We start from the raw sequence: 24,350 nt of genomic DNA, 5'->3' as shown, positions 1-24,350 counted from the left end.
TTTGTCGGATGTCCATCTAACAGGCCTTAACTAAGTGGTTGCTACAACAGAATCGAAATCTGTTTCCTTTGGACTGTGCAAGTTCGAAACTTGCCGATCACCAGGTTGTTTTTCCATCGGAACATACCTTGACATTCACTTGTAGATGGTTTCGTCGGGGGTTCATCTGACCGGTCTTAACTAAGTGGTTACCACAACAGAATCAAAATCTGTTTCTCTTGGGCTGTGCATGTTCGAAACTTGCCGACGAACAGGTTCTTTTTCCATCGGAACACACCTTGACATTCACTTATAGATGGTTGCGTCGGGGGTTCATCTAACTGGTCTTAACTAAGTAGTTACCACAACAGAATCGAAATCTGTGTCTCTTGGACTGCGCAAGTTCGAAACTTGCCCCTGAACAGGTTCTTTTTCCATCGGAACACACCTTGACATTCACTTGTAGATGGTTTCCTCGGGGGTTCATCTAACTAGTCTTAACTAAGTGGCTACCACAACAGAATCTAAATCTGACTGTGCCCGTGCAGGTTCGAAACTTGCCGATGCCTTTCCATCGGAACACCCCTTGAAGATTCACTCATGGATGATTTCCTCGGAGGCTCATCTCAACTTGGTCCTGGCCAAAGTGGTTAGCACGAGAGAATCTAAATCTGACTGTGCCCGTGCAAGTTCGAAACTTGCCGATGGACAAGGTTTTTTTTGCTATCGGAACATGCCTTGGAGATTCACTCGTGGATAGTTTCCTTGGAGGTCCATCTTAATTGGTCTTATAAGCCAGGTGGTTTCCACAACAGGATCGAAATCAAAATCTGTCAAACCTGCCGACAACAAGGTTTATCGGAACATACTTGGACATTCACTCATGGATGGTTTCGTTGGATGTTTATCTTCGATTGTGCAGGTTCGAAACCTGCTGAATCACAGGTCCTTTTCTATCGGAACACACCTTGATATTGATTCATGGATGGTTTCCTCGGAGGTCCATCTAACTGGTCTTGGCCAAGTGGTTACCAGAACAGAGTCGGAATCTGTTTATCTTGGAATTGGTTCGAAACCTGCTGACGATATTTTTGCAGTGCATACATCCTCGGAGGTCCATCTTAACTAGACCTACTAGTCATTGTGCGAAAATATCTTTTTTATGCGATAGTCTGACCATGAAACGGAATTCACTTCTATGCCTTGCGACGACTTCAGCTTTTCCTTGGAAAGTTATCCGGTCATCATCCATAACTTATGGGCGTTCGAGAAGGTGATTCAGGAATCAGCAAGAATGCGATGCCGAGAACTTAAACACCATCCATATGCTGTAGGTGTTGATTCCATCAAGCTTGTTTGCTGTTTATCCGCCGTAAGTTATTCTTGTTCATCACTCTCAATCTCTTAATCCACTCTTGAGTCACAATCTCATCTGATCTGGCGAAGCCAACCTTTGCAAGTTGATTGTGTTACTACCACTGTTGAACATGCACTGCCTAAGCTTTCCGGTTCTATGAACTTGGCGGTGGTCCTTCGTCGGACAAACCTCTCAAAGAAAAGGAATATCACGGTGCTCAAGCACCTTCCGACCACTAGTAAATCCAACCCTCTAAGTTATGCGTTCTGAAAGTTATATCCGTCTCAATTATTTGTCAGAACCTGTCTACTGAAATGCGCTCATTCTCATCACACATGTATCGTGTGTGTAATCAAGACGCGTCATTATAAAGCACAAGTGAATCTTGCGCCGACATAGACTAATATTTTGACATTGACGCGCCTGGTACATTCCGATCTGATACTACTACATACTTTGTCCGCGTCTTCGAGTCCCTGTTCTTTATGCTACGGGACCAGGGTTCAGCGCTACATTCCACAGATCGATCTCGCTTTGACACGCCCTCCTGAAGATCCTGGCCAACTTCTCGTAAGGAATATCCCTCCAGCTCTCGTAGTTATTCTTGAAGAAATCTATAAAGAGACAACGTTAATGGTTGAATAGAGTTACATTGCGCATCGATCCCTCACTGATTTGTTCGGTTGTGGACTTGTAGTGCTTAGCGTTGTCGACGACCCAGAGTCTGTACCATGCAGTGTCTAGAAGCATAGTCAGATCAGTTGCTTGCGCACTGCTGGAGGATGTTACTGACCTTGGTAGAGAGCAGTCTGTTGGAGGTCACGAGCGATCGCATAGTACGACTAACGGTTGAGTCAGCGACTGGTATAAATTGACCTCATACAAGATATCCCTTACGAACCTGAATGCCAGGGACTTGAGCGAGTAGAGAGACGACCCAGTTCTCATCCTCTGCAGTGTCAGAGATGAACTTTGTGTACCTTTCAGTCGCCTCTTCACGCTTGGCAGCGAAGACGACTGTGTCTGGAATGTTCAGCTTATCGGCATCGGTGCAAGTTTGGAGGGCGTTAGGAGCCCACTGCGTGAGCGTGTTGTTGAGAGTTTTGGTCAATTTCCCGTATATCGTTGGGTTGGGGGCTTTTGCTGCGCGATCGGCATTGTATGCTATGAGTTGCACGCAGTAGAAGAAGTCTTGCTGCATGTACAGAGTGATGAACTTCGGCTTGAAGCATCGACAGGTATCAAGTAACGTACGATCATATACCATTTGAAACCATCGAGAACGGGCTGGTTGTCTGCGCTTGCAATACGCATGTTCTGGACAAAATCGTTCTGAAGCAACTGGTTCCAAAGGTCTTGGTTGTCCCGAATAAGACGATTGACAAGGTCCCTGTAGATGTGTGGTGAGCACGGTGAGCCGATACAAAGTGCGAGGACATACTCTTCGGGGATATCATCATTGAGACCTGCACCGTGGCTGGGGTCTTGTGCGGGAACATCATGGCTAGTCGCCGACTCGTTGAAGCGGTGGTTTGCTAGTAGGGATACAGAGTCATCTGCCATGGTGCTACAGTTCTTGAGAATGGATTGAGAGCGAAAATTCCTAGGCCATTTATACCTGGATGAGGGATGGGTGGATAATCGGGAGCGAATAACCTGCTACTATCCATCAGAGGTTAGGCTGCCTTGAACCTGGCTCATCAGATGGTCCGGATAGAAACGAAGTTCATAACTGCTAGATAAGTCGTTCAATCCGAGACCAGAACCAGCACGAGGTGTTCTCCCTGCCATGAAGCCTGTCATTTAGGGAGAAAATGTACCTGGCCGGCATCGGGGTATGGGGGGACCGTAAGCCGCGTTGATCACATTTTACGTCTGTTGACACACAGGGGTGCATATTGCCGTTCAACAAACCGAATATGAGATTGTGATGAACCGCGAAGTATCTACCTGCAGGTGCAGGGAAGCTCAAGTAGTAAATGAACCTTGTCATCCGAGTATGGCCTCCGGATCATGAACCGAAGGTGGGGTCATATTTTGCAATAGCGGGGATTAACGTGCCCATTGTCGAGGGAACCGAACGAACGGTGTAATGATAACTTCGTGCCCAAGCCAAAAGTAAGTTAAAAGGCAGCTTTGATGTCGGCCTTGTTCAATAGATCTGATTGACTTTCATGAGGGACGTGACTAGTATGCAAGATACTGATAGAGACTCACCGATCACTACTGAGGGAGCAAAATTGGGCAGGATGGGTTTGGGCCCGTGCACGCGCGCTAATCATTGCACTGTTGCCCAAGAGCTCACTGCGACCCCGCAGACGTGAGTTGATGTGCCATCATCGAGTAAGATGGCTATAGATGACTCGGATCTGAGTGTCTTCAAGTTGAGCCATATAAAGCTTGGCGTCCAACGTCCCCCTAATGAATCATGCCAATGCATTATGATTCTTACGTTATCTGACTGTGATCTTGAACAACACTGTCACCAAGCATGTATTGTACATCGGTGGTTAGTGCTAGTGACGCCCGCCATGAAGCGTAGTACTCATTATTTGAGGTTCATGCACTCAGCAGGTTCCCGATCGAAGAGTAGATTAAAATAATGTAAATGATACACCTAAAATACAACAGCCCATGCTGTCCAACGAGACAACAGTAGTAGAACAATCAAGGATAAGCCTACTTCGCTGATGAGCTCGAGAACTGTAGATGCAACAGATGAGTGAGAGGTAGAGACGACATGAAGGTGAAAAATCTGACCTTGGTGACACTCTTTGTGCCTTCCGAGATGGCGTGCTTGGCAAGTTCACCAGGTAGAATAAGTCGTACAGATGTTTGGATCTCCCGGGAAGATATTGTCGATTTTTTGGAGTAAGCAGCAAGTTCTGAAGGCAAGAGGTTAGAAATGATCGATTGGATGATCAGAAAGCACATACTGGATGCTTCAGTTGCAATGCGCTCGAAAATGTCGTTGACAAACGAGTTGAGGATGGCCATGGCCTTGTTGGAGATACCGGTATCAGGGTGTACCTGCCTCAACACTGGGACCAAAGTCAGACCTGGAACAGTAAGAGATGTCAATGGACATACCCTTGTAGATGTAACTAGAGTAGGTCTCCTTGCGAACTTTACGACGCTTCTTCTTCTCACCATCAGCCCCCGCAGCAGCAGCGGCAGAAGTCTTGGTAGCCTTCTTGGCCTTGTCGGTGGTCTTTGCAGGTGCCTTTGAGGCAGCAGTGGAAGCAGGGGCCTTTGAGGCGGTTGAGACTGGTTTAGGTGCCATTTGATGAAGTGGGAGATGAAGAGGTTGTGGGGTAGTGTGAATGATAACCAGACTCGTTGGGCGTTTGTATTTATGGTTTGTGACGCGTATGGTCTTATTTGGTACCCGATCAACGCGTCCACAATCCTTTGTTGATTGCTGAACCTTATTTTATAAAATCACGTGTGGACAGTATAAATACAAGCGGCCATTGATCGCGCCTCCCCTATTTCATTCCCGTCCTTCGTCGTCGTCGTCGTTATCGTACTCTGTACATACACTCCCACAACACTCTTCAATCAATCTATCATGTCTGGCAAAGTCGGTGGAAAGGCCAAGTCTGGTGGCAAGGCCTCCGGTGAATCTTCATCCAAGTCTCAATCGCGTTCAGCCAAAGCCGGTCTTCAATTCCCTGTCGGTCGTGTTCACCGTCTCTTGAAGAAGGGCAACTACGCACAACGTGTTGGTGCTGGTGCACCCGGTAAGTTCATCACTAAAATCAATCCCTCAGGCGTTTGTTCTAACTTGATTGAAAGTCTACCTTGCGGCGGTACTAGAGTACCTGGCTGCTGAGATCCTGGAGCTCGCCGGTAATGCAGCCCGCGACAACAAGAAGCAGCGTATCGTTCCTAGACATTTGCAACTCGCCATCCGAAATGACGAAGAGTACGCAAAGATTTCTCAGTCGTTCCGCAGTGTCTAACTCGCTTGTTCCATAGGCTGAACAAGCTCCTTGGAGACGTCGTCATTTCACAGGGTGGTGTCGTTCCCTTCATCAACCCTGAACTTCTGCCCAGTAAAAGTGCAAAAGGCAAGAAGGAGAGCCAGGAAGTATAATCTTATTCGATTTATTTTCGTTGTCCAGTGTAGGATGTATTTGTATTTTTTTTATAGTACTCGGTCTTCTATATCATTTTCTCACTCTGGAATAGCATCTCGTTGATCCTGTTCTCCTAGTACGTGGGACGTGTTCTTCATAGCAGCGCGTCTGATTTTCGTGGCAGTCACGTGCCCGTGCATCGTACCACCGAAAAGTCTGGGCTTAAAAGAACCTTGAATCCACGTCGTCCACCGCAGTTGCTGTCGTTGCAACTTCTAGATCATTTCTCATTCTGTCCCAAGTCGTAAGGAAAGGTCAGAATAACACAGAATTCGCAATGGGAAAGATACGATCAGAAAGCGTAGACGCAGCTCCAGAGCACCCCCCACCAAAGCCGCAAAACAACTTCACGAAGTGGATGACACGCATAGTTGCATTGCTGCTCCTCGGTGCAACATTTACCTGGCTTGATGGTATCAAGGTTAGTCACTACTCCAACTCTTCTACCGCATGAAGTGACTTCGACTACAGGATCGGTGGTATGTCCTAGAGCCCAAGTTCCTCCACGAGCTTGCCCAAGAAGCCATCTCCATCTCACCGAATGACCCCCAAGGCATGATCACCCACATTCTCACCAACCTCACCTCTACATACCCACAACTCGACTCCCCTGCCATCTCCCTTAACGTGAACGCCTCTGAGTGGGTATTCAGCAACGCTGGAGGCGCAATGGGCGCAATGTACATCATCCACGCGTCCATTACTGAGTACCTCATCATTTTCGGTACCCCTCTAGGCACAGAAGGACACACAGGGTTACATACGGCAGATGACTACTTCCATATTTTAGTCGGCGAGCAGTGGGCGTTCGGGCCAGGCGCATTAGAAATGGAGAGGTACGGCCCTGGGGACGTGCATTTCCTCCCGAGGGGTACTGCGAAGCAATATAAGATGCATGAAGGGTGCTTCGCGCTTGAGTATGCTCGGGGTACGTAGTATTCCAAGATGACCTTGTCGTTTTGTCTCAATTTGGTTTAATTTTTTTTTGAAGGCTGGATCCCATTGATGATGCCCTTTGGTCTTGCGGACACTTTCACATCTACCCTAGATGTTCCGACGTTATACCACACCGTTCGCATCACGGGCCGGGAGATGATAAAGAACTTGCTTCTTGGCAAGATATGATTGATCTAAGCTATACGAGACACGTTGGTTTCTGACGACACCTGTGATATGTTATAATACCTCTAGACAGAAATCTTGCGCTGGTCGTTCTACGACGCGGCAATGCTATTTACTAGGAACTTCCCATATCCTTGCTGTTCGCCGACAGAATTGCTCGGTACCCAATGTCTAATCACTCATCCTGCTTTTTGTTGGAAAACACATCTGGTAGGGTATCGAATAAGTCCCCGACTTCGGTCGGTGAGCATGTCTGCGCGGGGGAGTCGGTGGATGAGCTGTGCCTCTATCTTGATGTTACTGCACTGAGTGTGTTTAGTCGAGGCTGCGTTGAGGTGCAGATGTATTTGAAAAAGTTGTGAGGCAAGGAGTTAACTATAGACAACAACTTGTGCGAGACAGGTATATGCGAGAGCAAGATAACTACACCACAAGAGCATCAGGGTAATATCTACAACAGCTTGATATACAGTGAGGGTATAGAATCCATGGTCAATGACTCGTAAAACCAAAGCAGACGACAGCAATACAACATAGTAGAACTACACACCAATATGAATGAAAACTATCCTCTGCTCGAGCGGCACTTTCGACCTCACGGCGTTTGTAGCCCGGTTGAGTGCCCAGGCCGCCTTCGTACAGTCCATCACACCACTATCCTCAGAATCCTTGAACATATTTTCGTAGAAAGCTTCGACAACGTGTTTTGCGACGGCGTCGTCGACCACCCACAGCGTGCCAATGACGCTCTTGAACCCGGAAAATTGGAGTCCAGCTGCGAGGTGAATGACTTCGTCGGGTGTCTCCTCATCGCCAACAGCAGTATGACACGCCGACAAGAATGCGAAACGTGAATAGTAAGGCTGTTCGCGGTCCTGCTTCCCATGATCCCATGACAAGTGAGGTGCACCCAGGTGTTGCGTTGCAAAGCGTCGAGTGCACTTGCTCGCGTGGCGTTGTCACCGGAGAGTGTGGCGAGTTTGGCCGCCTTGAGGACGAGCTTGTGGACGAGTTCAAGCTCGATATCGATAGTCAAGAGCGCTTTGCCTTGTCCCGCGCCCGGTGAACTTTGTCCGATTGCAGCGAAGGACGGAGTCACACGTGTCTTCATCATCTGTCTAGAGCAGGAACCGCGAGAAGTCTTGAAGATTACGAATTTCAGCTACCACCGCTCCCCACTGCTCCTGAAGTCTCATGTACTGTACTGCTGCTCGATCGGCAGCAGCTCGGTCAGCGCTGCCGGCGGAACCCTGAGCATTAGACAGGTGCTTGTTGATATCCAAGAGCCTGCGAGCTAGTTCCGGACTTGCAAGCTTCAGATCTTCCAGCGGAGTCCCGAGTCGAGAGGCCTGCGACCACCGCTGGTCACGGCCTTGCTCCACGAGTTCAGCTGCCTGTCGCAGATCGTCACGACGTATGGTACATGAGGCTGCATTCATAGGCAGTGATCTAGCACCGCTGAAGGCAGGGGCAGCTTCGCGCCGTGAAATTGTCGATGATCGTGTTGCCAAATGACCGTCAAGAAGGTCAAAACATGTGTTGTAGGCCTCCAATGCAGATATATGACCATGCTCCTCTGCTGCAGCGACTCACTTCCGGGCTTTGCAGCATGGAAAGCCCTGAGTAGGGTGTCTCGATGGCAGTCTGAAGCTCTCTACAGCAAGCGACAAATCAGCGAGGTTGTGTTGAGCTCGGTAACGAGACAAATAGGCTTGCTGCAGCCACCGGTAGCTGAAATATCTGTCTGGGTGCAGTGAAGGTAAATCCTCCAGCGGCTCTTGGCAGAGTCGAATGGCCTCCTCGATGACTTCATTCTTCCGAGTATGCGTAAAGCGAGAAGAGAGCGCTGCGCTCAAATTGGGAAGAATTGTATGGCGAAGTGTATCGCCATGCCACGTTAACTGAAGTGAACCCCGGTACAGGTCGATGGCCTCGTCGAGATCCTCGCTGGCATCCAATTTGCCACATCTGATTTGGAGCGCAAGAGCAAGGTTGTTGAGCTTGGAATCATGATATGGATTCCCAAGCGGGCGCAACATTAGTGCCTTGCGCTGGAGGCTGATGGCTCTGGTGATGTCGTTGATATCATTGCATTGGTTGAAACGGGTGAGAAGCACGGCTCCTAGGTTGTTCAATGATAAATCACGATATTTATGCCCAACAGGGCGCAGGCGCAGCACTTCTTTGTACAAAGAGATGGTCTCGTTGAGGTCACCTGAGGTGCCTTGGTGATCAAAGCGGTGACTGAGTGACGAGGCTAAGTTGTTCAAGTAAGTGCCACGTTCAGAATGTCCCTCGCAGCACAGAGAAACGGCTTCACGACGACATTGTATGCACTCGTCTAGATCATCAATGCTACCGTGTTGTTGGAAGCGTTGTTCTACTGCCTGTGCAAGCTCATGGAGGGCTCTGGGGCGTCGTTTGTTGCCCAGAGGACAGAGCTCGAGCACGACTCGTCGAAGGTGGATGCCTTCATCGAATGCGTCGGTTGGAAGGTTGTTGCATTCGCGGATCACATAATCGACGCCATTTGCTCCTACCACGATGCTACGAAAGTAGCTGCCCTCTGGATAGAGGGGCGATAGCTTGCAGAACAGTTGCGTGGACCTGTGGATATAGACGACAGTATGCTCCTTGCCGTAGCGCCAGGTCAGTGCTGAGGTGAGGTGATAGATAGATAACAGATGATCGGGGTGACCCTGCGGACGCAATACAAGGACTTCGCGGAAGAGAGAAGTGATAGAGTCGATATCATGAAGATTGTTTCGAATGTAGCCTTGAAGGCGGGCCCATGCAAGGTTAGTGAGAGCTGCTGCGCAGTCCGGATAGCTGACTGGGCACTGGTCCAGAACTAACTGAAAATGTTTTACAGCATCGTTCAGGTAAGAGACCCACTTCAATGTGCGTGTCACATATTCGGCGAGTCATGCGTGACCTGCATCTGTGTCTCGAGCAATCTCGCAGTCGACAATTAACTGCAGTTAACGTTTGGTCAGCAAAAGCCAACAACAAAGGCAAAGGTAGGCGTGACTCGCACCAAACGATACACCGTCCCGATTGTTGCAAGCCTGTAAAACAGTGGCCTTACGTGAGGGAAGGGCGAACACCACGAACGCGTGGGAAGGACAGAACTGCGAGATGTTAGTAGATGTGCATGAATAGGAAGCACGTTACTCACCAAAGGGCTCATTTCCACGATTAAACAACTCATCCCATGACACTTCTAGTTTTCCAATGACTTCCCCATTGCCTAGCATTCGACCAAGCTCAAAGGATGTACACATGACCGGTAATAATTTGGGTGATGCGTCGAGCGTTCTACAAATAGAAGATCAGTCCTCAAATCGCGTTCAAAAGTTTACATGAGACTTTACAGGGTCACGGTCTCGCCCCGCAATACAGATTCGTCTGATGATAGGACTCCGTTGATTGATTTCCAGGGCCTCCTGGGATCGACACAGATGAACGTGTAAATGCCTGCGGGAATGCGCTTGGAAGGAACTTTGAGATTTTTGCCGCTGATGACTGTAAGTAGAGCGAGATCACCACAACAAATACTAAGGTGATATCGAGTGACCGACCCTCAAGCCTGATAGATTGGCCTTCCCAGCTGCTAGGCGTAATGGCGGGATGAAACGAACGATGAACGGCAGGGAGCATTGAATATTGAGTAGTGTGCAGAATGTGTAGGGGGAAAAGACAAGGGGTAAAGATATGGGAACTGTGAGTGAATTTCAGGTAAGATACAGAGGGGTTGAAGGAAAAAACCAGAGTAAGGATATGGGGACTATGGATGAAGTTCAAGTGAGACGGAAAAGAGGTTGAGGGTTAACGTGCAGAACATTCAGGTCATGCTGCACATGTATTTCCATGCTGCCGAGGGCTGTTCAGCACGATTCTAGTCTCAGATGCTTATATGATTGTATTGAGTGGCACTCAGTACAAACATACAGCGAGCGCTGAGGCTAAAGGAGCTTGTACTGCAGAGCTCGAGGTGGGGATGGTCAATCGACAGCGAAAGTGGCACACCAAGGTTGTGGGTCCGGACATGCGAACCTCGCTACACCCATCGATAGGTTGTACTAAGTTGGCTTTTATGAGACATGTAACACAAGGCTAAGGGAAAATTTAGAAGTCATCGTGCAAATAAGATTGCAAACCACTGAAACGACGCGGACAGACAAGTCGCTACCATTCTATACCAGTCGAGTCCATGCCATGGGAAGAGAATGTTCGAACACTTTGTGAAAACAGAAGTTCAAACGTTCGAGCTTCAAGCTGTACGCAGTGTGACATACATGTACAGTAACACAGCAGGACGCACTTTAGCTCGCGATAACTTGAAGGTGAAAGACAAATTTAGCGGACTTTAAAAACTCTGAACCATTAGCACTGATCACAAACCCTCACGTCGACGGTTGTGAGTGTTAGCACCCCCGACTTCCACCCACCCTCCCGTCCTGTGCCTCGCAACACGACAGGCTTTGCATGCCCTCCCCATCCAGCTCCAAGCAGAGCAAATTCGCTGTGAAAGGAAGCGAAAACAGGCTGCTGAAGTGGCAGCTCCGTTGAACGTCGAAGTGGCACAGACAGGACAAATGTCCCTTGGTAGGCAATTTGATAGAAGAGGCCAACGAAAACTATGTCCTTATGTATAACATGCTCACGGGAATCAGGATAGCTCTGTGCCTCCTCAATCTTTCTTCATCTCGCAGGCTCTCGATGTCAAGTAAAGATAACACTGCCCCTCATCGAACATGATTTCACCGCAAGGCAGAAATACTCTTTCGATACGCATGTGGCCCCGTCCGTTCCACATTCCCAACTCACATTCCCCCAGCACCGGGAACGATCTCACTTCCTTAGCGAATTACGACTTCAGACTATGCCCATGGGTCCATCGTGAATTCCGTGAAGACCACTTCTCTTTAAACTTAGTAAACTATCTCCTCTTCTCCCCCTCGCATCTGTCCTCATCGATATGGTTGTCTCCTTCCCATCTAACAGCGTCAGTATTTTCCTCAGTGTCGAAGGTCCATCTTGGAGACGCTTGGATATCTATTGGATTGCTTGTATTGGTAGTATGTATTGTAGATGAGGTTCGTGTTTTGCTAATATAAAAGCTCGCTCGCTTCGTTCTCACTAGCTGTTCACGACTATTGTCATCATTAGGAATCAATTGAATATCAGGTACAATACAGGTGAAATACTTCAAAATGACAGAAACAGCTTGAACGTGCCCGAGAAAAAGCTTAATGGACAGAAAAAAAACACGCTTCATAGCTGAGTATATGAAATAATCGATGTGCGGTATTTGCTGCTGATGAGACCCTGAGGAACGAGCTGCAGGACTGACCGAGTTCAACGATCAAACGATCCTTAACGACTGCATACGGAAGCTACAGGGTGCACAGGGATTGCTGAATGGAGCCGATGCGCTCTTAAAAGCGGAAGTCATCAAACTGGTCGACAACTCAACAGAGAGATCACAAAGATAGCAGTTTTCATTTCGGATTCCTTCTATTTCACTCGCAAACCTGAACAGAGGCCAATTCATATCCTGAGGTGGTGAAGAAATGTATTTGTGGAGTATCAACATTCACCATGACATCTTTGGTGGACGACAACTCCACCCTAGGTACTAAGAATTAAACAGAAGTCTTCTACAATGATCCAGCCATCAGGGGACGATTCAGCAGATAGCTGGAAATGGTATGAAAAAGGACCTACCTGGAAGTTACCGGAATTCTCGACGAGCAGACGAAACGCCCCTTCCATGAGTTCTGTATCCTGGAGAGGTATTATAAATACCACAAGACGAAAAGAAAGAGCAAGTACCTCATTATATTGCTGGAAGAGATACACACCACCCAGCCTCAGTACTTTACAGTGCGTCAGGGAGGATGGCCTGTACAGATTCTCGATCGAGGAAAACCTGACCAGTATCTGGTATTCGAGTCTGCGTTTCAAATAGCCTTCAAGACGAGCATGATTGCCTTGAGGGATCGGATACTATATCTTGCGAACTACCCTTCTTCGCCTCTAAAATATCAGTTCATGCGACGAACAGCTTTTACAATCACTCATCAGGTCGTATCAAGTCAAGCATCAGTAGTTGTATCAGCTTGGCTCGTTTTCATGAGTGTCCCGAAGTTTGCTCAGATACGGTTCAGACGATAGGATATATGCGCAGACGAAGACATACAGGTCTGGTCGAATATCGATAGGCGTGGACAAAGTGTTGGATGTTTCTGGTAAGACGCAACGGCAACGCACATTAGCTTAGGAATCTCACTTAGGAGTGATACACATATCTGAGGACTCCGTCCTCCTTCAAATGAAAGGTGGAATGGACAGGGAACTAGGTACCTGTCATATTTATCCGGCTGTCTTGACAGACTGACATATCGAGATGATGAGTGCGTCAATGCATGGCTTCGGGCAAATGTCAGAACGAACAGCACGAGGGTACAAACAAGTCCAAGACATTGAAACAAACCAGCAGGAACAATGGCGCTCACAGGACCTGTCCCGAAAGAGATACGAAAGATGGAATGGATTTTCCACAAATTGGGAAAAGCTGTGAGGATGGATGACGACTCGGAGGTGCAACAGGTTGACAGGACCGGAATTGTTCGAGATAAGCCTGATCTGAATTGCGCCTTCAATAGCATTATCCTGCGGGTGAAAAAGACCCACCTGGAAGGCCGTCACAGTAGACGGCAACACTAATTGAACAGATAGTAAGTAACGGGGATGAGCGTATGGATAATGGGATTCGGCAGTACGGTACGAGATAAGATACAAGCGTACGAGTTAGCACGATATATATTAATGATGAGAATCAGTACTATGAGCAACCAAATTGAAAGCCCGCCGTATGGTAGCAGCAGGAAATACTATCATTCGGACGGGAATAGCAAAACCGTGAATTTTCCAGCGTGATACAAAAGGAGACGAGGACGAAACGTAGTGGTACATATGGGAAATGTCCACGTGATTGTTGATCACAGAACGACAAGCACTGTAAAATTGGGAACTCCTGGGTTTGCACGCAGATCATATGTTTGATCATTAACGAGGATTCAAAGTGTTTGGAATTCCTCGTGTATTTGAACATCGAGATCTGATTCGTGACACCAGAACTGTGGGAAAATACTTCTTTAAGCAGCAACTAGCTCCTTCGATCACTGGGTAGTGGGAGCGCCAGTCTATAACAAGGCCCTTCAGAAAATGTGTCGGTGACTTCGTGTTGTGCTTGAGATACGAGGATTATGGCACCGTCTTCTATCGCTATCCTTGGTGGTGGTCTGACCGGCCTTTCCGCTGCCTTTCACCTTTCACGTCGGTTTCCAGCAGCTCAGATCACTCTACTGAACAAGGATATCCACTTTGGCGGATGGATACATTCTAGGCGCGCTAAAATCACCCTTAAAGACGGCCGCGAAACCAGCGTGCTTTTGGAAGCGGGCCCGCGCACTCTTAGACCGAATTCAAAGAGTGTTCTCGAATTGGTGGGTAATAAGCTAGTCTAATACAACCTCCGTTTGGACCTTCTCATCGGGCACGTCCCAGGCTAGATTAACCTTCTGGGCCTATCGCCGTCTCTTTTAACTGTCCCGAAATCATCACCGGCCGCTCGGAATCGCTTCTTGCGTCTGCCTGGCACCCAAGGTCTCCTTCGCATTCCTTCATCTCCGCTTAGCATTCTTACTTCTGGGCTCTCACCCAAGTCTTCTTCTTTGCATTCCCCCCTTGGTCATATCCTTCTTTCAGCTGTCGCACGGGAGCCATTTCGCCCATGGAACAGACCCCTTATGATCGAGGATGAGTCGGTCGACGAGTTCTTGAGTAGGCGTTTCGGGAGCGAATTTGCAAGGATCTTCGGAAGTGCACTCGTGCACGGTATTTATGCAGCGGATTCTCGAGAATTAAGCGTCCGTGCAGCGTTCCCGTCGCTCTGGGATGCCGAGGAACGCGGTCGTGGCTCCTTGGTAACTGGGTTTCTCCGGCCGTCTAAAGTCTCAGCGACAGCGGAAGTCGATGACCCATATCAGCTAGGGGACGTATCCAAGCAGATGCGCGGAGTATCTGTGTATTCGTTCTCACAAGGGATCGGTGCGTTGGTAGACGCACTCTTGCGGGAGCTGAGGACACGCCGGAACGTGCGCCTACTTGGTGGGGTGTCCGCGACGGGACTTCGGATGAATCCAAGAACTGCGCAGTTCGAAGTACGTGTACACCTCAAATAGGTAGACTTTTGTTAATGACTACCTGTACGCAGATAACGACCTCGTCTTGTGAGACGCTGCGCGCAACACACATCGTCTCAGCTGTACCTCTTCCGAGCCTGAAAGGACTCCTTTCACCCAAGATGCCATTGCCACACCTAACCGCAAATCCCTATTCGTCGGTGACAGCCGTGAACCTCGTGTTCCTTGCGTCTCCAGGACATGCACTTCACCCCGTAGGATTCGGGTATCTTGTACCCCGAGCATCATCTGAACATGAGGAAAACGTGATCTTGGGGTGCGTCTTCGACTCCCCGTCAATGTCGGCACAAGAAGCCCCGTGGAGCGCGGGTATTGTAAAAATGACTGCGATGCTCCGCAAGCCTTTGACCTCGATTCCTCGCCTTGTAGAGATGCTCTCTGAGCAGTTGGGCGTGCGTCTCCCTGACCCACTCATCGTGAAGGTGCATGATAACGCACACTGCATCCCCCTGCTGCGTGTAGGGCACCTCCAGCGGATGCAGGAGCTAAGCGATGTCCTTCGGGGAGAGCCGTGGAGAGGTAAGCTAGAGGTGATTGGTGCCGGCGTGGGGGGCGTGAGCGTTGGTGACTGCGTAGAAGCTGGGAGGCGCGCGGGCAGGAGTTGGGCATAGGATTTATTCATTGCTTTGGACTGAAACGGATGCTGTATGACTTCTACGTCAGGCGTGCGAGCTGGACGCCGAATGGCTCTGTATCTGCCACACGCTTCATAACTACGCATGCGTGTCCCTGTCATGCCACGATTGGTGCTACTGACATCACTAATTTTGGCCTATAGTTATCATTGAAACAATGAGAGCAATAAGCGCTTGCACAGCGTCGAGCTGTTCTTTCGAACAGGGTTGACCGTGAAAACAACAAGGTTTGACATGTTTGACACTCATTGTATCGGATAAGGCAGGGACGACGTCCGATACGTCCGTAGTGGAGAAAAGCACCTCTATGGACCTATTTCTGCAGATGCTGTACTTTTTTCGCCAAAGTTTTCTTTCTACAAAGAACCAAGCTGTGAACGTCATCGCGCGCAGCCCCCAGGACCAGAAGGTTCCACTCGAACGGACCCTTGGGAAGTGTGCTCCCCTCAGACGGTGGCTTATATAGCTGGATATCTGGACAATTACGACACCCATCACATCCTCCCAGTTCTTTTTATCCTCAAGCTAGGGTTGTACTCAGTCTGCGTTTTCATCTAAACGCTTTGACATACACATACCATGGAACATGGACCGTGTACGTAGAACTTGTTCCTTTGTTTTCCCGTCAGTGTTGGACTAACCGCGCGCTATGTATGTTATAGTCGACTCCTCTCCGCCCATTCTAGATCCTTCATCCGCGCCTTTCCCATCGTTTCCTATGCCTGTGCCTGTCATCAATGTGCAAATGCCTAGCACTGATGCACCGTACGGACAGCCGTATGCTTCAGAGTATCCATACGCTTCTGAGTACCCATACACCCTCGAGCCCCCATACACCCCTGAGCCTCCATCTACTTTTGAGCATCTCGCCTCTGAAAATCCATACACCCCCGAGCCCCCATATCCACTCCAGCAGCCTCAACAACCGTATCATGTCCGTCCTCACGTATCAGTGCCACTTAACCTTGACCACGCTGATATGCCACTTGAACCGTGGGTCCCAAAGGTGCCGGGGCTGTCAGACGAGGAGGAAGTTGACTCTACGGCTGAGCCTGTCTACATCCCTACCACTGAGCATGTCCAGGCAGAAGCATCTGTTTCTCGCAAGCCATCCCGCATACAGCGTTTGGCTTCCTTTCTAGGACTAAGACCTAAGGAATCGACAGCTTCACGTCATTTCTGAAATCACAGCCATGGATCAAGTACTTAAAATTATTGGCATACATCGTCGTGGCCTTCGTAATGTTTGGTCTTAGACACTCGGAGAGTTCATGCATACATATATCGTTATACTGCTAGGGATTTGTTATACCTACGTGTTTCCTTTCGTGTAGTTCAAGCGGGATGAAATCCATGCCGTAGCAGCGATGTGGTATGGAGTCAGCCTTAGAGCTTCGAACAACCGTGGATAAGCGCCTATATATACTCCGTGAATTGCCTTGTGTGCAGAACCGAAAGCACGCTCGTCATCAATTTGAATTACTACCTACCATCTATCCTTCTGTCTGTGTCAATGTGATATAGCAGTACTGATCTGCATCAGATTATAGATATCCAGTACTCCATTGTAAAATTCATGCATAAGCCATCAAGACGGTGGCAAGCATCAATCGAGCGCATCAGTAGACCCGGTATAAATGGAATGTCGGCAACGGGCGGCGCTGAGTGAATGGAACGTCATGTTAATAAGTAACGTAGGCGGACTTTGAAGGTGATGAGAGGGGCGATAGAGAATGGGTTGACAGACGGTGCCAGTGAAGGAGCTGAATGAGGGATACTGCGAAGTCTCTCAAGGAGCCCTGGGCGTTGACATGGTCTTGACGAGAAACTTTGAGGGTGCTATAACGGATGATGTGAGTGAGTAAACAACAGACAAAATGTTGCACTCACCATTCCTCGGAAGATATCAGGTTTCACATTTTGCGTGCTGTCATATTGACCTCAACCGGGGATCCCCATCTGGGTGACAGTGGTGAGTAGCGACAATGAGGGAGGGTGTGTATGCATGGAAAACAGGATCGTTTGGCGTAGTTGTGCTGCATCCTTGTTGGAAAGCTAATGTGAGATGATAGCATGGGAGAACATTACTGAAGACTTGCCTATAGACAAATCGAGGCAGTTGGTCTTCGTAGTGTCAGTCATAGTATCCATCATGTGTCGGTGTGATTCGAGGGCATCAAGTCTACCCGCAGAAAGGAGAGCCTGACATAGTTTCTGGTATGCAGTTAGCCACAAAGACTTGAGGTTATACTCGAAAAGCTGTGGAAAACACAGGGGTATGCATGAAACTTATTGTTGAATGTATGATATCAATGTACCACTGCCAAGTCCTCATACAGAAAAAGTGCTGGTTCTGACAACAGCAGTGAAATGGTCTGCAGCTTCATCATGATGCATGCCATCCAAGGCACCAGTTCCTAGCTGAACATGAAGATATGTCTGGCATGATGTTGCAGAGATCAGTGTCAATGCATGAACCTCAAATGATGAAACTCACTTTCACAACATGACATACAAGAGTATCATTACTTGAACAGGTAGATCTCAGCTGGGCATAATTGCCTTGTGTTGATCTGTATCAAAAAGTGCGATGGCCTGGAAACCTAATGAAGCATGATGTAGATGTGAGCAGATTGACTTGCCTTCTGTTACGAACTGTTACGATAACGTATGCCCCCTATCTCTTTTCTCTTCTTATCTGTGTATTACGTCATAACCGCGCCACGTTGCGCCATCAGTAGACTGCGCTTTCTATATCTGTATTACACCACGATCGCCGCTGCCGTCGCTAGGTGACTCACTTCTCTTATCTCTGACTCGTCTTGATGACATCACCTCTTATCTCTGACTCGTCTTGATGACGTCACTTCTTATCTCTGACTCGTCTTGATGACGTATACGTACCGGCCCTAAAGTAGGCCATACCTATATAAAACAGGTCCTGTACTTAGATAGACTTCACTTTAATCTACTAGGTCTTACCCAGAACATCCTTCGCTTAGGACCTCCAATCCTAAGTGTCTGATATCGATATTCAAGTCGGAGACACTCTCTCTAACTTGTCTTAAGAACCTTACATTTGTGAGGACACGATCCGGCTTCAGGCGTTACTCTTATCGAGTACCTGTTGTCGCGCCTATCCTAGTCAACCTACGGTTCGCCGTAACAAAAGATTAAAGTCCACTCTATCCGACCCTCTCCATCAGGGAGGTTACAGAAACCAAGAACTCAGCAAGAGAACGATAACGTTCCCCTGAAACAGAACTCAGCGAGAGAACGATAATGTTCCCCTGAAACCGAAACATCACTTGACCAGACGTCAGGATGTCCACAGTCACCACTTCCCCAGAATTGAAAGCCGGAGCTCCATCCACCTATGATGGGAGTCCCGCTCAGGCTTTGCGATGGTTGTATGCAGTTAAAGCGTACTTCGCGCTTAACGCTATGATCTACAACACCGACGATAAGAAGGTCATCACTGCCCTTGCTTACATGACAGAAGGAAGCACTATGGGTTGGGCGCTGACCTTTTACACCGAAGTCGACAACTCTGTCGCTAAGACCTACGGGACCTTCGCAAACTTTGAAACCAAGTTCAAAGAGGCCTTTGTACCAGCTGATGCCGCCGGCACCGCCATGAACAAACTCCGAACGTTGAGACAGACAGGCGACCTCACGTCTTATATCGCCAGCTTCAAGACGCTTGCCGCACAAGCTTCTGTAAAGCAGGACGCCGTCCTCATCACGTTCTTCAATGACGGACTGAAGAAAGGAATCGTTAACTCCATCTATCAGATGGAAACCATTCCAGTAGATTTCGACAAGTATGTCGCTGCCGTTATTCGGCTGGATAGTAACTACCAGAGAGGGGTTGCGTATCGATCAAACCATCAAACCACCACCAAACCGTCAGGACAACGTTATGTCCCCAGACCCTCCATTGACCGGCATGATCCAAACGCCATGGAGGTAGACCGACTCACTGAAGCGGAAAGAAGCGAGCACATGAAGAAAGGACTGTGCTTCACGTGTCACCAGAAGGGGCATATGACCAAAGCATGCCCACAGAAGAGGAAGATCCCTGTTCGCAGAGAAGAAATGAGCGACAGCGGAGATGATGAGGATACGACCATCCGTCACCTCGCCGAGGATTTTTGATGTGGAAGACTGGATTGACGTCAGTATCTTCCAATGTACCTATCAGACTTGTACAAAGTATCGGAATCAGAAAGGAGCTTCGTGTTCCCATTTCCCTTATTTCCAAGACCCGTCTGAAAACCGTCGAAACAACAGCAGTTGTAGACTCCGGCACGGCCGGAACCTTTATCTCCAAAGAGTTTGTCAAAATCCATGGGATCCGCACTCATAAACTCTCGAAACCATTCCGAGTCACTACAGCGGATGGAAGTTATGCGAAAGGAGGCGCCATCACACGATATTGCATCCTCATTGTCAAGATTGATAACCGATCCATGATCAGAAAGTTCAATATCACGCGACTTGGTCAACGTGATCAGATCTTGTTAGGGATCCCTTGGCTACGTGCTATGGACCCTGTAATCCGATGGAAGGCAGAGACATTAGAACTCTCTAGGACAGAGAAGAGCGATCAGATTGAAGAAGAAGTTGATGAGGAGCGAAGAAAGAATAACCTACCTCCGCTCTTCCTTAGAAAGAAGCAAGAGGTGGACCCCACGCCAGTTGTAGTACTGCCAAAGGCCCGCCTCCCTGCACCGGAACCAGCTCCCCGGGCTACTATCGAAGAAATCCCGGACGAGGAAACCCTGCCATTGCCCAACCTCGACCCTATCCCTGATGACGATGATGAAACCTTCGACACCAAGGAGGATGTATGGACAACAGATTATGCACCAGCAGTGCGGGAAATCTCCACTTATCACCTTGAGGATGACGAGTTTTTGGTTGAATATCCCGCTGACACTTCCGAACTTCGGGTAATCACCAATGTCTCACTAGACACCCCTTTAACGAAAGATGGAACTAGCGCTGTGGAACAGCGAAACATGGTTACACCCCTGGCATGGCTCCCTGAATACGTCAAGACTAGCAATAAAGCCCAACAGTTTGCATTAGCTGCTGGGCTTGAGCAGCAAAAGAAGTCTTTCGAAGAACTCGTCCCTTCCTACCTTCACGACTTCGCCGACATCTTTGCAAAAGACGGACTAAACCAGCTGCCTCCAGAATGACCCGGGATAGATCACCGGATAGAAACCAAACCTGGTTTTATCCCTAAAACGTCAAAGGTATACCCATTATCGGAAAAGGAACGTGCAGCGGTCAAAGCATTCATCGATGAAAACGTAAAGAAGGAATTCATTTCAGAATCGAAGTCCCCACAAGCTAGCGGGTTCTTCTTCGTAGGAAAGAAAAGCGGAGATCTTCGCCCCTGTCAGGACTACTGGTATATCAATGAGTGGACGGTCAAGAACGCCTATCCCCTTCCACTACCACTCTCTTTGATTGCACGGTTACACGGTGCAAAGTACTTCACGAAGATGGACGTTCGTTCAGGATATAACAACATCCGTATTCATCCAGAAGATCGATGGAAAGCCGCCTTCACTACAGAATACGGTCTCTTCGAACCAAATGTCATGTTCTTCGGTCTCTGCAACTCCCCCGCCACCTTCCAAGCGTACATGAATAGGACATTCCAGCAGGAGATAAATGAAGGATGGCTAGTCATCTACATGGACGACATCCTAATATTCTCAAATGACCTTACCTCCCATCATGAACGAACTCGACGTATTCTAGACAGAATCCGGCAAGAACGACTTTTCCTTAAACCCAAAAAGTGCACATTCGATGCTCAAGAGGTAGAGTACCTCAGAATGATTATCTGCCCCGGATGCGTAGCAATAGACAATGCTAAAACCAGCGGTATTCGGGACTGGCCCGTACCCACCACCGTGAAAGAAGTTCGGTCGTTTCTGGGTTTCTGCAATTTCTATCGCAACTTCATCTCCCATTATTCCGACATCGCGAGACCATTGATCGACCTCACCAGAAAAAACGAGAAGTTCCTTTGGACAGAACAATGCATGTCCGCCTTTTTAAAGCTGAAGGAATGCTTCTTGAAGCAACCAGTCCTACGGAATCCTGACCCCGCCAGACAATTTGTGGTCGCTACCGACGCATCCCTTGTCGCTACGGGTGCAGTGCTACTTCAGACCGATGATAACGGTGTCTATCACCCATGTGGATATTTATCCCAGACACTGAACCCCACAGAACGAAATTACCAGATCTTTGATCGCGAACTTCTTGCGGTTATTCGCGCACTGACTGAATGGTGTCACTACCTGGAAGGAAATCCCCATCCTATTATTGTCTTCACCGATCACAAGAACCTCCTATATTTCAGGACAGCACAGAAATTGACCCGCCGCCAAGCCCGATGGCAGTTAATTTTATCATGTTACGACATTGAACTTCACCACGTTGTGGGTACCAAACTCGTTGCTCCTGATGCCCTTTCCCGTCGCCCCGATCATGGGTCAGACTCTTCGGAAGATAATGCCAACAAAACTCTCCTCCCAGATTCCATGTTCGTCCGGCTTCTTGACGTTGAGCTAATGACCACACTCGTGAACCCTGATCCCTCTGACCCTGACCCCATCTTCACCGCTGCCTCCGATGCGCTGGATGGTCTGTCTCTCCCTCCTATGAAATCTGCTCTCGCGGATTGGAAAATCACCGATGATATTCTCTACTACAAAGACCGCGCCTACGTCCGCCCCGCTGGACGGCGTCTTATTTTAGAACAATGTCACGACCACCCCACTGCCGGTCACCCTGGACGTTTTAAAACAGAAGAATTAGTTAAACGTGACTTCTGGTGGCCTGCCATGGGCACCTATATTCGAAAGTACGTCGAGGGTTGTGCCCTTTGTCAGCAGATGAAATCGGATACACACCCTGTGACACCTCCCCTCGTGCCCATCCCCTCCATCGCCGCCGCACCCTTTACTCAGGTCTCCGTTGATCTCATCACCGACCTCCCCCCCTGCGCTGGTTTCGATTCTGTCATGGTCATGGTAGACCATGGGCTTACGAAGGGGGTAATTCTCATCCCATGTACGAAAAACATCACTTCCGAAGGGGTCACCAACAAATTCTTCAAGTATGTCTACTGACGATTTGGCCTACATGAAAAAGTCATCTCCGATCGTGGCCCGCAATTCATATCTAAGTTCTCTCAAGCCCTTGCCAAACTCCTGAAGTATGACATAGCAGCGTCAACCGCCTACCATCCCCAGACTGACGGACAGACCGAACGACTTAACCAAGAGCTAGAAACATACCTCCGGATCTATTGCCGGAACAACCCTGAGAACTGGGTAGAACAACTCCCTATGGCAGAATTCGTCCACAACCACCGAAAACATGACTCTCGCAACGCGTCGCCATTTTTCCTAATGATGGGATACGAACCACGAGCCCTTCCACACACCCTTCCCGACTCCACAGTTCCTGCAGCAGCGGACAGACTTCGCTCGCTTCAAAAGTCTAGAGAAGAAGCACTCTCTTGCCACAACCTTGCAATGCAGCGTATGGCAGAAAGAACTCACGGACAAAGGTACCATCCATGGAAGATTGGAGATAAGGTTTGGTTATCCGGGAAGAACTTGATCACGCAGTTACCTTCACGAAAGCTCGCCCCCAAGCGATATGGTCCATTCCCAATCACCGCCGTCTTGTCCCCCATCACATTCACACTCCGACTTCCGTCTCAATGGAAAGTTCACCCCACGTTCCATGCTTCCGAACTATCGACCTATCATGAGACAGAGATTCATGGGCCGAACTTCCATGACCCACCCCCTGATGTCATCGATAATGAAGAAGAATATGAAATTGATGCGATCTTATCGCACAAAGGAATGGGTAAATGAAGACGCTATCTCTTATCGTGGAAAGGATACTTGTCCGCCAGTAACAAGTGGGTTCCAGAAGAAAATCTCAGTAATGCCTCCGATATCCTGGTCGCCTATAAGAAGGCCCACGGATTGTAGACTTTTTGAACAATGTCCCACATTGAACGATTGCGTCTTTGCATCCTCCGCATCGAAGAACTTACCGCTGCTATGAACACCGTCGCTGAAGGGAACGCCCACCCCCTGACACTCCTTGACTATCAGAACGCCACCGCTCACAATCTTGCGCAACACGCATCCTCCCCCGAAGCTTCGCCACCCACTTCCGACTCCACCTTAACCCTTACTGACGACTCCACTCTCACCGACTACTTTTCCGTCATTGACCAAGTCGAAACCAGTGCCCTATTTGAATCCGCTATCACCTCCCAACAGTACGCTATTGAGATAGACCGCCTTCTTGGAGAAAGAGGAGTGATCTCCAGCGGCCTCATAATCAGAATCATTAGGGATGCCAGCCTTATTGAACGTACCGCCGCTCTCCTTGATGATGAGCGTCACCAAACTATTTTTCGTCACCTTCATATCCGCATTCGCAACACTGCAATCTGTCTCTTACCAGAAGACACTAGAGACACCATCAGAGAAGCCATTCACATCATCACTGAGCGAATCGCTCTTAACCCCATCGTGCGACCGCCTTCTCCCCACGTCGCTATCCCTGTACCACCGCCAGCTGCCGCGACTACCATGGAGCATCAGGATGATAATATCCCTCCTATTGCTGTACTTGATGTACTGGCTTCTCCTTCTCCTGACCCAATTGTACGCACCTCCATGACGACTCCCACTCAAATGAAGATCCTCTCGTCTCGCTGCCAAACGAGCCGCCTCTGTCTCTCCCACCAAAACATCACTCAAACGATCACGGTCACCATCCC

The 24,350-nt window shown here is 48.7% G+C and overlaps 9 protein-coding genes across 9 annotated transcripts; 4 read left to right on the top strand and 5 right to left on the bottom strand.

Annotated features, from left to right (window-relative positions):
• Positions 1 to 1,696: 1,696 nt before the first annotated feature.
• Positions 1,697 to 2,985, bottom strand: BJ212DRAFT_677879 (uncharacterized protein). Its single transcript, XM_041343790.1, has 5 exons — positions 2,778 to 2,985; positions 2,591 to 2,726; positions 2,238 to 2,531; positions 2,130 to 2,178; positions 1,697 to 2,076 (listed from the first exon to the last, which is right to left on the bottom strand). The coding sequence occupies exons 1-5, from the start codon at positions 2,897 to 2,899 to the stop codon at positions 1,967 to 1,969; spliced, it is 711 nt and encodes a 236-aa protein (XP_041197469.1). The 5' UTR covers positions 2,900 to 2,985; the 3' UTR covers positions 1,697 to 1,966.
• Positions 2,986 to 3,764: 779 nt separating this feature from the next.
• Positions 3,765 to 4,780, bottom strand: BJ212DRAFT_1324014 (histone-fold-containing protein). Its single transcript, XM_041334512.1, has 4 exons — positions 4,427 to 4,780; positions 4,273 to 4,377; positions 4,097 to 4,221; positions 3,765 to 4,039 (listed from the first exon to the last, which is right to left on the bottom strand). Exons 1-4 carry the CDS (start codon positions 4,617 to 4,619, stop codon positions 4,016 to 4,018), a joined length of 447 nt encoding a protein of 148 aa, XP_041197468.1. The 5' UTR covers positions 4,620 to 4,780; the 3' UTR covers positions 3,765 to 4,015.
• Positions 4,781 to 4,907: 127 nt separating this feature from the next.
• BJ212DRAFT_1261871 (histone-fold-containing protein) lies at positions 4,908 to 5,435 on the top strand (the record flags this gene model as incomplete). Its single annotated transcript, XM_041330221.1, has 3 exons — positions 4,908 to 5,079; positions 5,135 to 5,264; positions 5,318 to 5,435. 3 exons carry the CDS (start codon positions 4,908 to 4,910, stop codon positions 5,433 to 5,435), a joined length of 420 nt encoding a protein of 139 aa, XP_041197467.1.
• A 320-nt stretch (positions 5,436 to 5,755) lies between these two features.
• BJ212DRAFT_1444571 (ERG2/sigma1 receptor-like protein) lies at positions 5,756 to 6,603 on the top strand (the record flags this gene model as incomplete). The annotated part of the gene is made up of 3 exons (XM_041337978.1): positions 5,756 to 5,899; positions 5,950 to 6,406; positions 6,470 to 6,603. 3 exons carry the CDS (start codon positions 5,756 to 5,758, stop codon positions 6,601 to 6,603), a joined length of 735 nt encoding a protein of 244 aa, XP_041197466.1.
• A 539-nt stretch (positions 6,604 to 7,142) lies between these two features.
• BJ212DRAFT_1262188 (CHAT domain-containing protein) lies at positions 7,143 to 7,448 on the bottom strand (the record flags this gene model as incomplete). Its single annotated transcript, XM_041330245.1, has 1 exon — positions 7,143 to 7,448. A coding segment is annotated over one exon (306 nt), but the record flags the coding sequence as incomplete, so codon positions are not given.
• Positions 7,449 to 8,189: 741 nt separating this feature from the next.
• Positions 8,190 to 9,482, bottom strand: BJ212DRAFT_1261843 (uncharacterized protein; the record flags this gene model as incomplete). The annotated part of the gene is made up of 1 exon (XM_041330214.1): positions 8,190 to 9,482. A coding segment is annotated over one exon (1,293 nt), but the record flags the coding sequence as incomplete, so codon positions are not given.
• Positions 9,386 to 10,564, bottom strand: BJ212DRAFT_1324005 (uncharacterized protein). The gene is made up of 6 exons (XM_041334511.1): positions 10,389 to 10,564; positions 10,182 to 10,321; positions 9,975 to 10,125; positions 9,779 to 9,918; positions 9,638 to 9,731; positions 9,386 to 9,575 (listed from the first exon to the last, which is right to left on the bottom strand). Exons 1-5 carry the CDS (start codon positions 10,442 to 10,444, stop codon positions 9,685 to 9,687), a joined length of 534 nt encoding a protein of 177 aa, XP_041197463.1. The 5' UTR covers positions 10,445 to 10,564; the 3' UTR covers positions 9,386 to 9,575; positions 9,638 to 9,684.
• Positions 10,565 to 13,548: 2,984 nt separating this feature from the next.
• On the top strand, positions 13,549 to 15,786 carry BJ212DRAFT_677652 (uncharacterized protein). Its single transcript, XM_041343789.1, has 4 exons — positions 13,549 to 13,690; positions 13,744 to 14,114; positions 14,181 to 14,831; positions 14,885 to 15,786. The coding sequence occupies exons 2-4, from the start codon at positions 13,875 to 13,877 to the stop codon at positions 15,482 to 15,484; spliced, it is 1,491 nt and encodes a 496-aa protein (XP_041197462.1). The 5' UTR covers positions 13,549 to 13,690; positions 13,744 to 13,874; the 3' UTR covers positions 15,485 to 15,786.
• Positions 15,787 to 16,087: 301 nt separating this feature from the next.
• On the top strand, positions 16,088 to 16,691 carry BJ212DRAFT_1296038 (uncharacterized protein; the record flags this gene model as incomplete). The annotated part of the gene is made up of 2 exons (XM_041332390.1): positions 16,088 to 16,103; positions 16,171 to 16,691. The coding sequence occupies 2 exons, from the start codon at positions 16,088 to 16,090 to the stop codon at positions 16,689 to 16,691; spliced, it is 537 nt and encodes a 178-aa protein (XP_041197461.1).
• Between the last annotated feature and the right edge of the window lie 7,659 nt (positions 16,692 to 24,350).

Source organism: Suillus subaureus, assembly GCF_016647635.1.
Source record: "Suillus subaureus strain MN1 chromosome Unknown BJ212scaffold_4, whole genome shotgun sequence".
Taxonomy (NCBI): domain Eukaryota; kingdom Fungi; phylum Basidiomycota; class Agaricomycetes; order Boletales; family Suillaceae; genus Suillus; species Suillus subaureus.
The sequence above is the reverse complement of the archived record's forward strand: the minus strand, read 5'-3'. Positions and strand labels throughout refer to the sequence as shown.

Excerpts from the sequence above, each read along its gene's own strand:
- BJ212DRAFT_677879 (XM_041343790.1), bottom strand. The coding sequence starts at position 2,899 with ATGGCAGATGACTCTGTATCCCTACTAGCAAACCACCGCTTCAACGAG. Across the intron at positions 2,727-2,777 it reads AATGATGATATCCCCGAAGA|GGACCTTGTCAATCGTCTTA; the intron begins GTATGTCCTCGC and ends ACACATCTACAG. Across the intron at positions 2,532-2,590 it reads GTTTCAAATGGTATATGATC|CAAGACTTCTTCTACTGCGT; the intron begins GTACGTTACTTG and ends CTGTACATGCAG.
- BJ212DRAFT_1324014 (XM_041334512.1), bottom strand. The coding sequence starts at position 4,619 with ATGGCACCTAAACCAGTCTCAACCGCCTCAAAGGCCCCTGCTTCCACT. Across the intron at positions 4,378-4,426 it reads CTCTAGTTACATCTACAAGG|TGTTGAGGCAGGTACACCCT; the intron begins GTATGTCCATTG and ends CTTTGGTCCCAG. Across the intron at positions 4,040-4,096 it reads GCACAAAGAGTGTCACCAAG|TTCTCGAGCTCATCAGCGAA; the intron begins GTCAGATTTTTC and ends TTGCATCTACAG.
- BJ212DRAFT_1324005 (XM_041334511.1), bottom strand. The coding sequence starts at position 10,444 with ATGTTCTGCACGTTAACCCTCAACCTCTTTTCCGTCTCACTTGAACTT. Across the intron at positions 10,126-10,181 it reads CCAATCTATCAGGCTTGAGG|TCATCAGCGGCAAAAATCTC; the intron begins GTCGGTCACTCG and ends CTCTACTTACAG. Across the intron at positions 9,732-9,778 it reads TCGTGGAAATGAGCCCTTTG|TTCTGTCCTTCCCACGCGTT; the intron begins GTGAGTAACGTG and ends AACATCTCGCAG.
- BJ212DRAFT_677652 (XM_041343789.1), top strand. The coding sequence starts at position 13,875 with ATGGCACCGTCTTCTATCGCTATCCTTGGTGGTGGTCTGACCGGCCTT. Across the intron at positions 14,115-14,180 it reads CAAAGAGTGTTCTCGAATTG|ATTAACCTTCTGGGCCTATC; the intron begins GTGGGTAATAAG and ends GTCCCAGGCTAG. Across the intron at positions 14,832-14,884 it reads CAAGAACTGCGCAGTTCGAA|ATAACGACCTCGTCTTGTGA; the intron begins GTACGTGTACAC and ends ACCTGTACGCAG.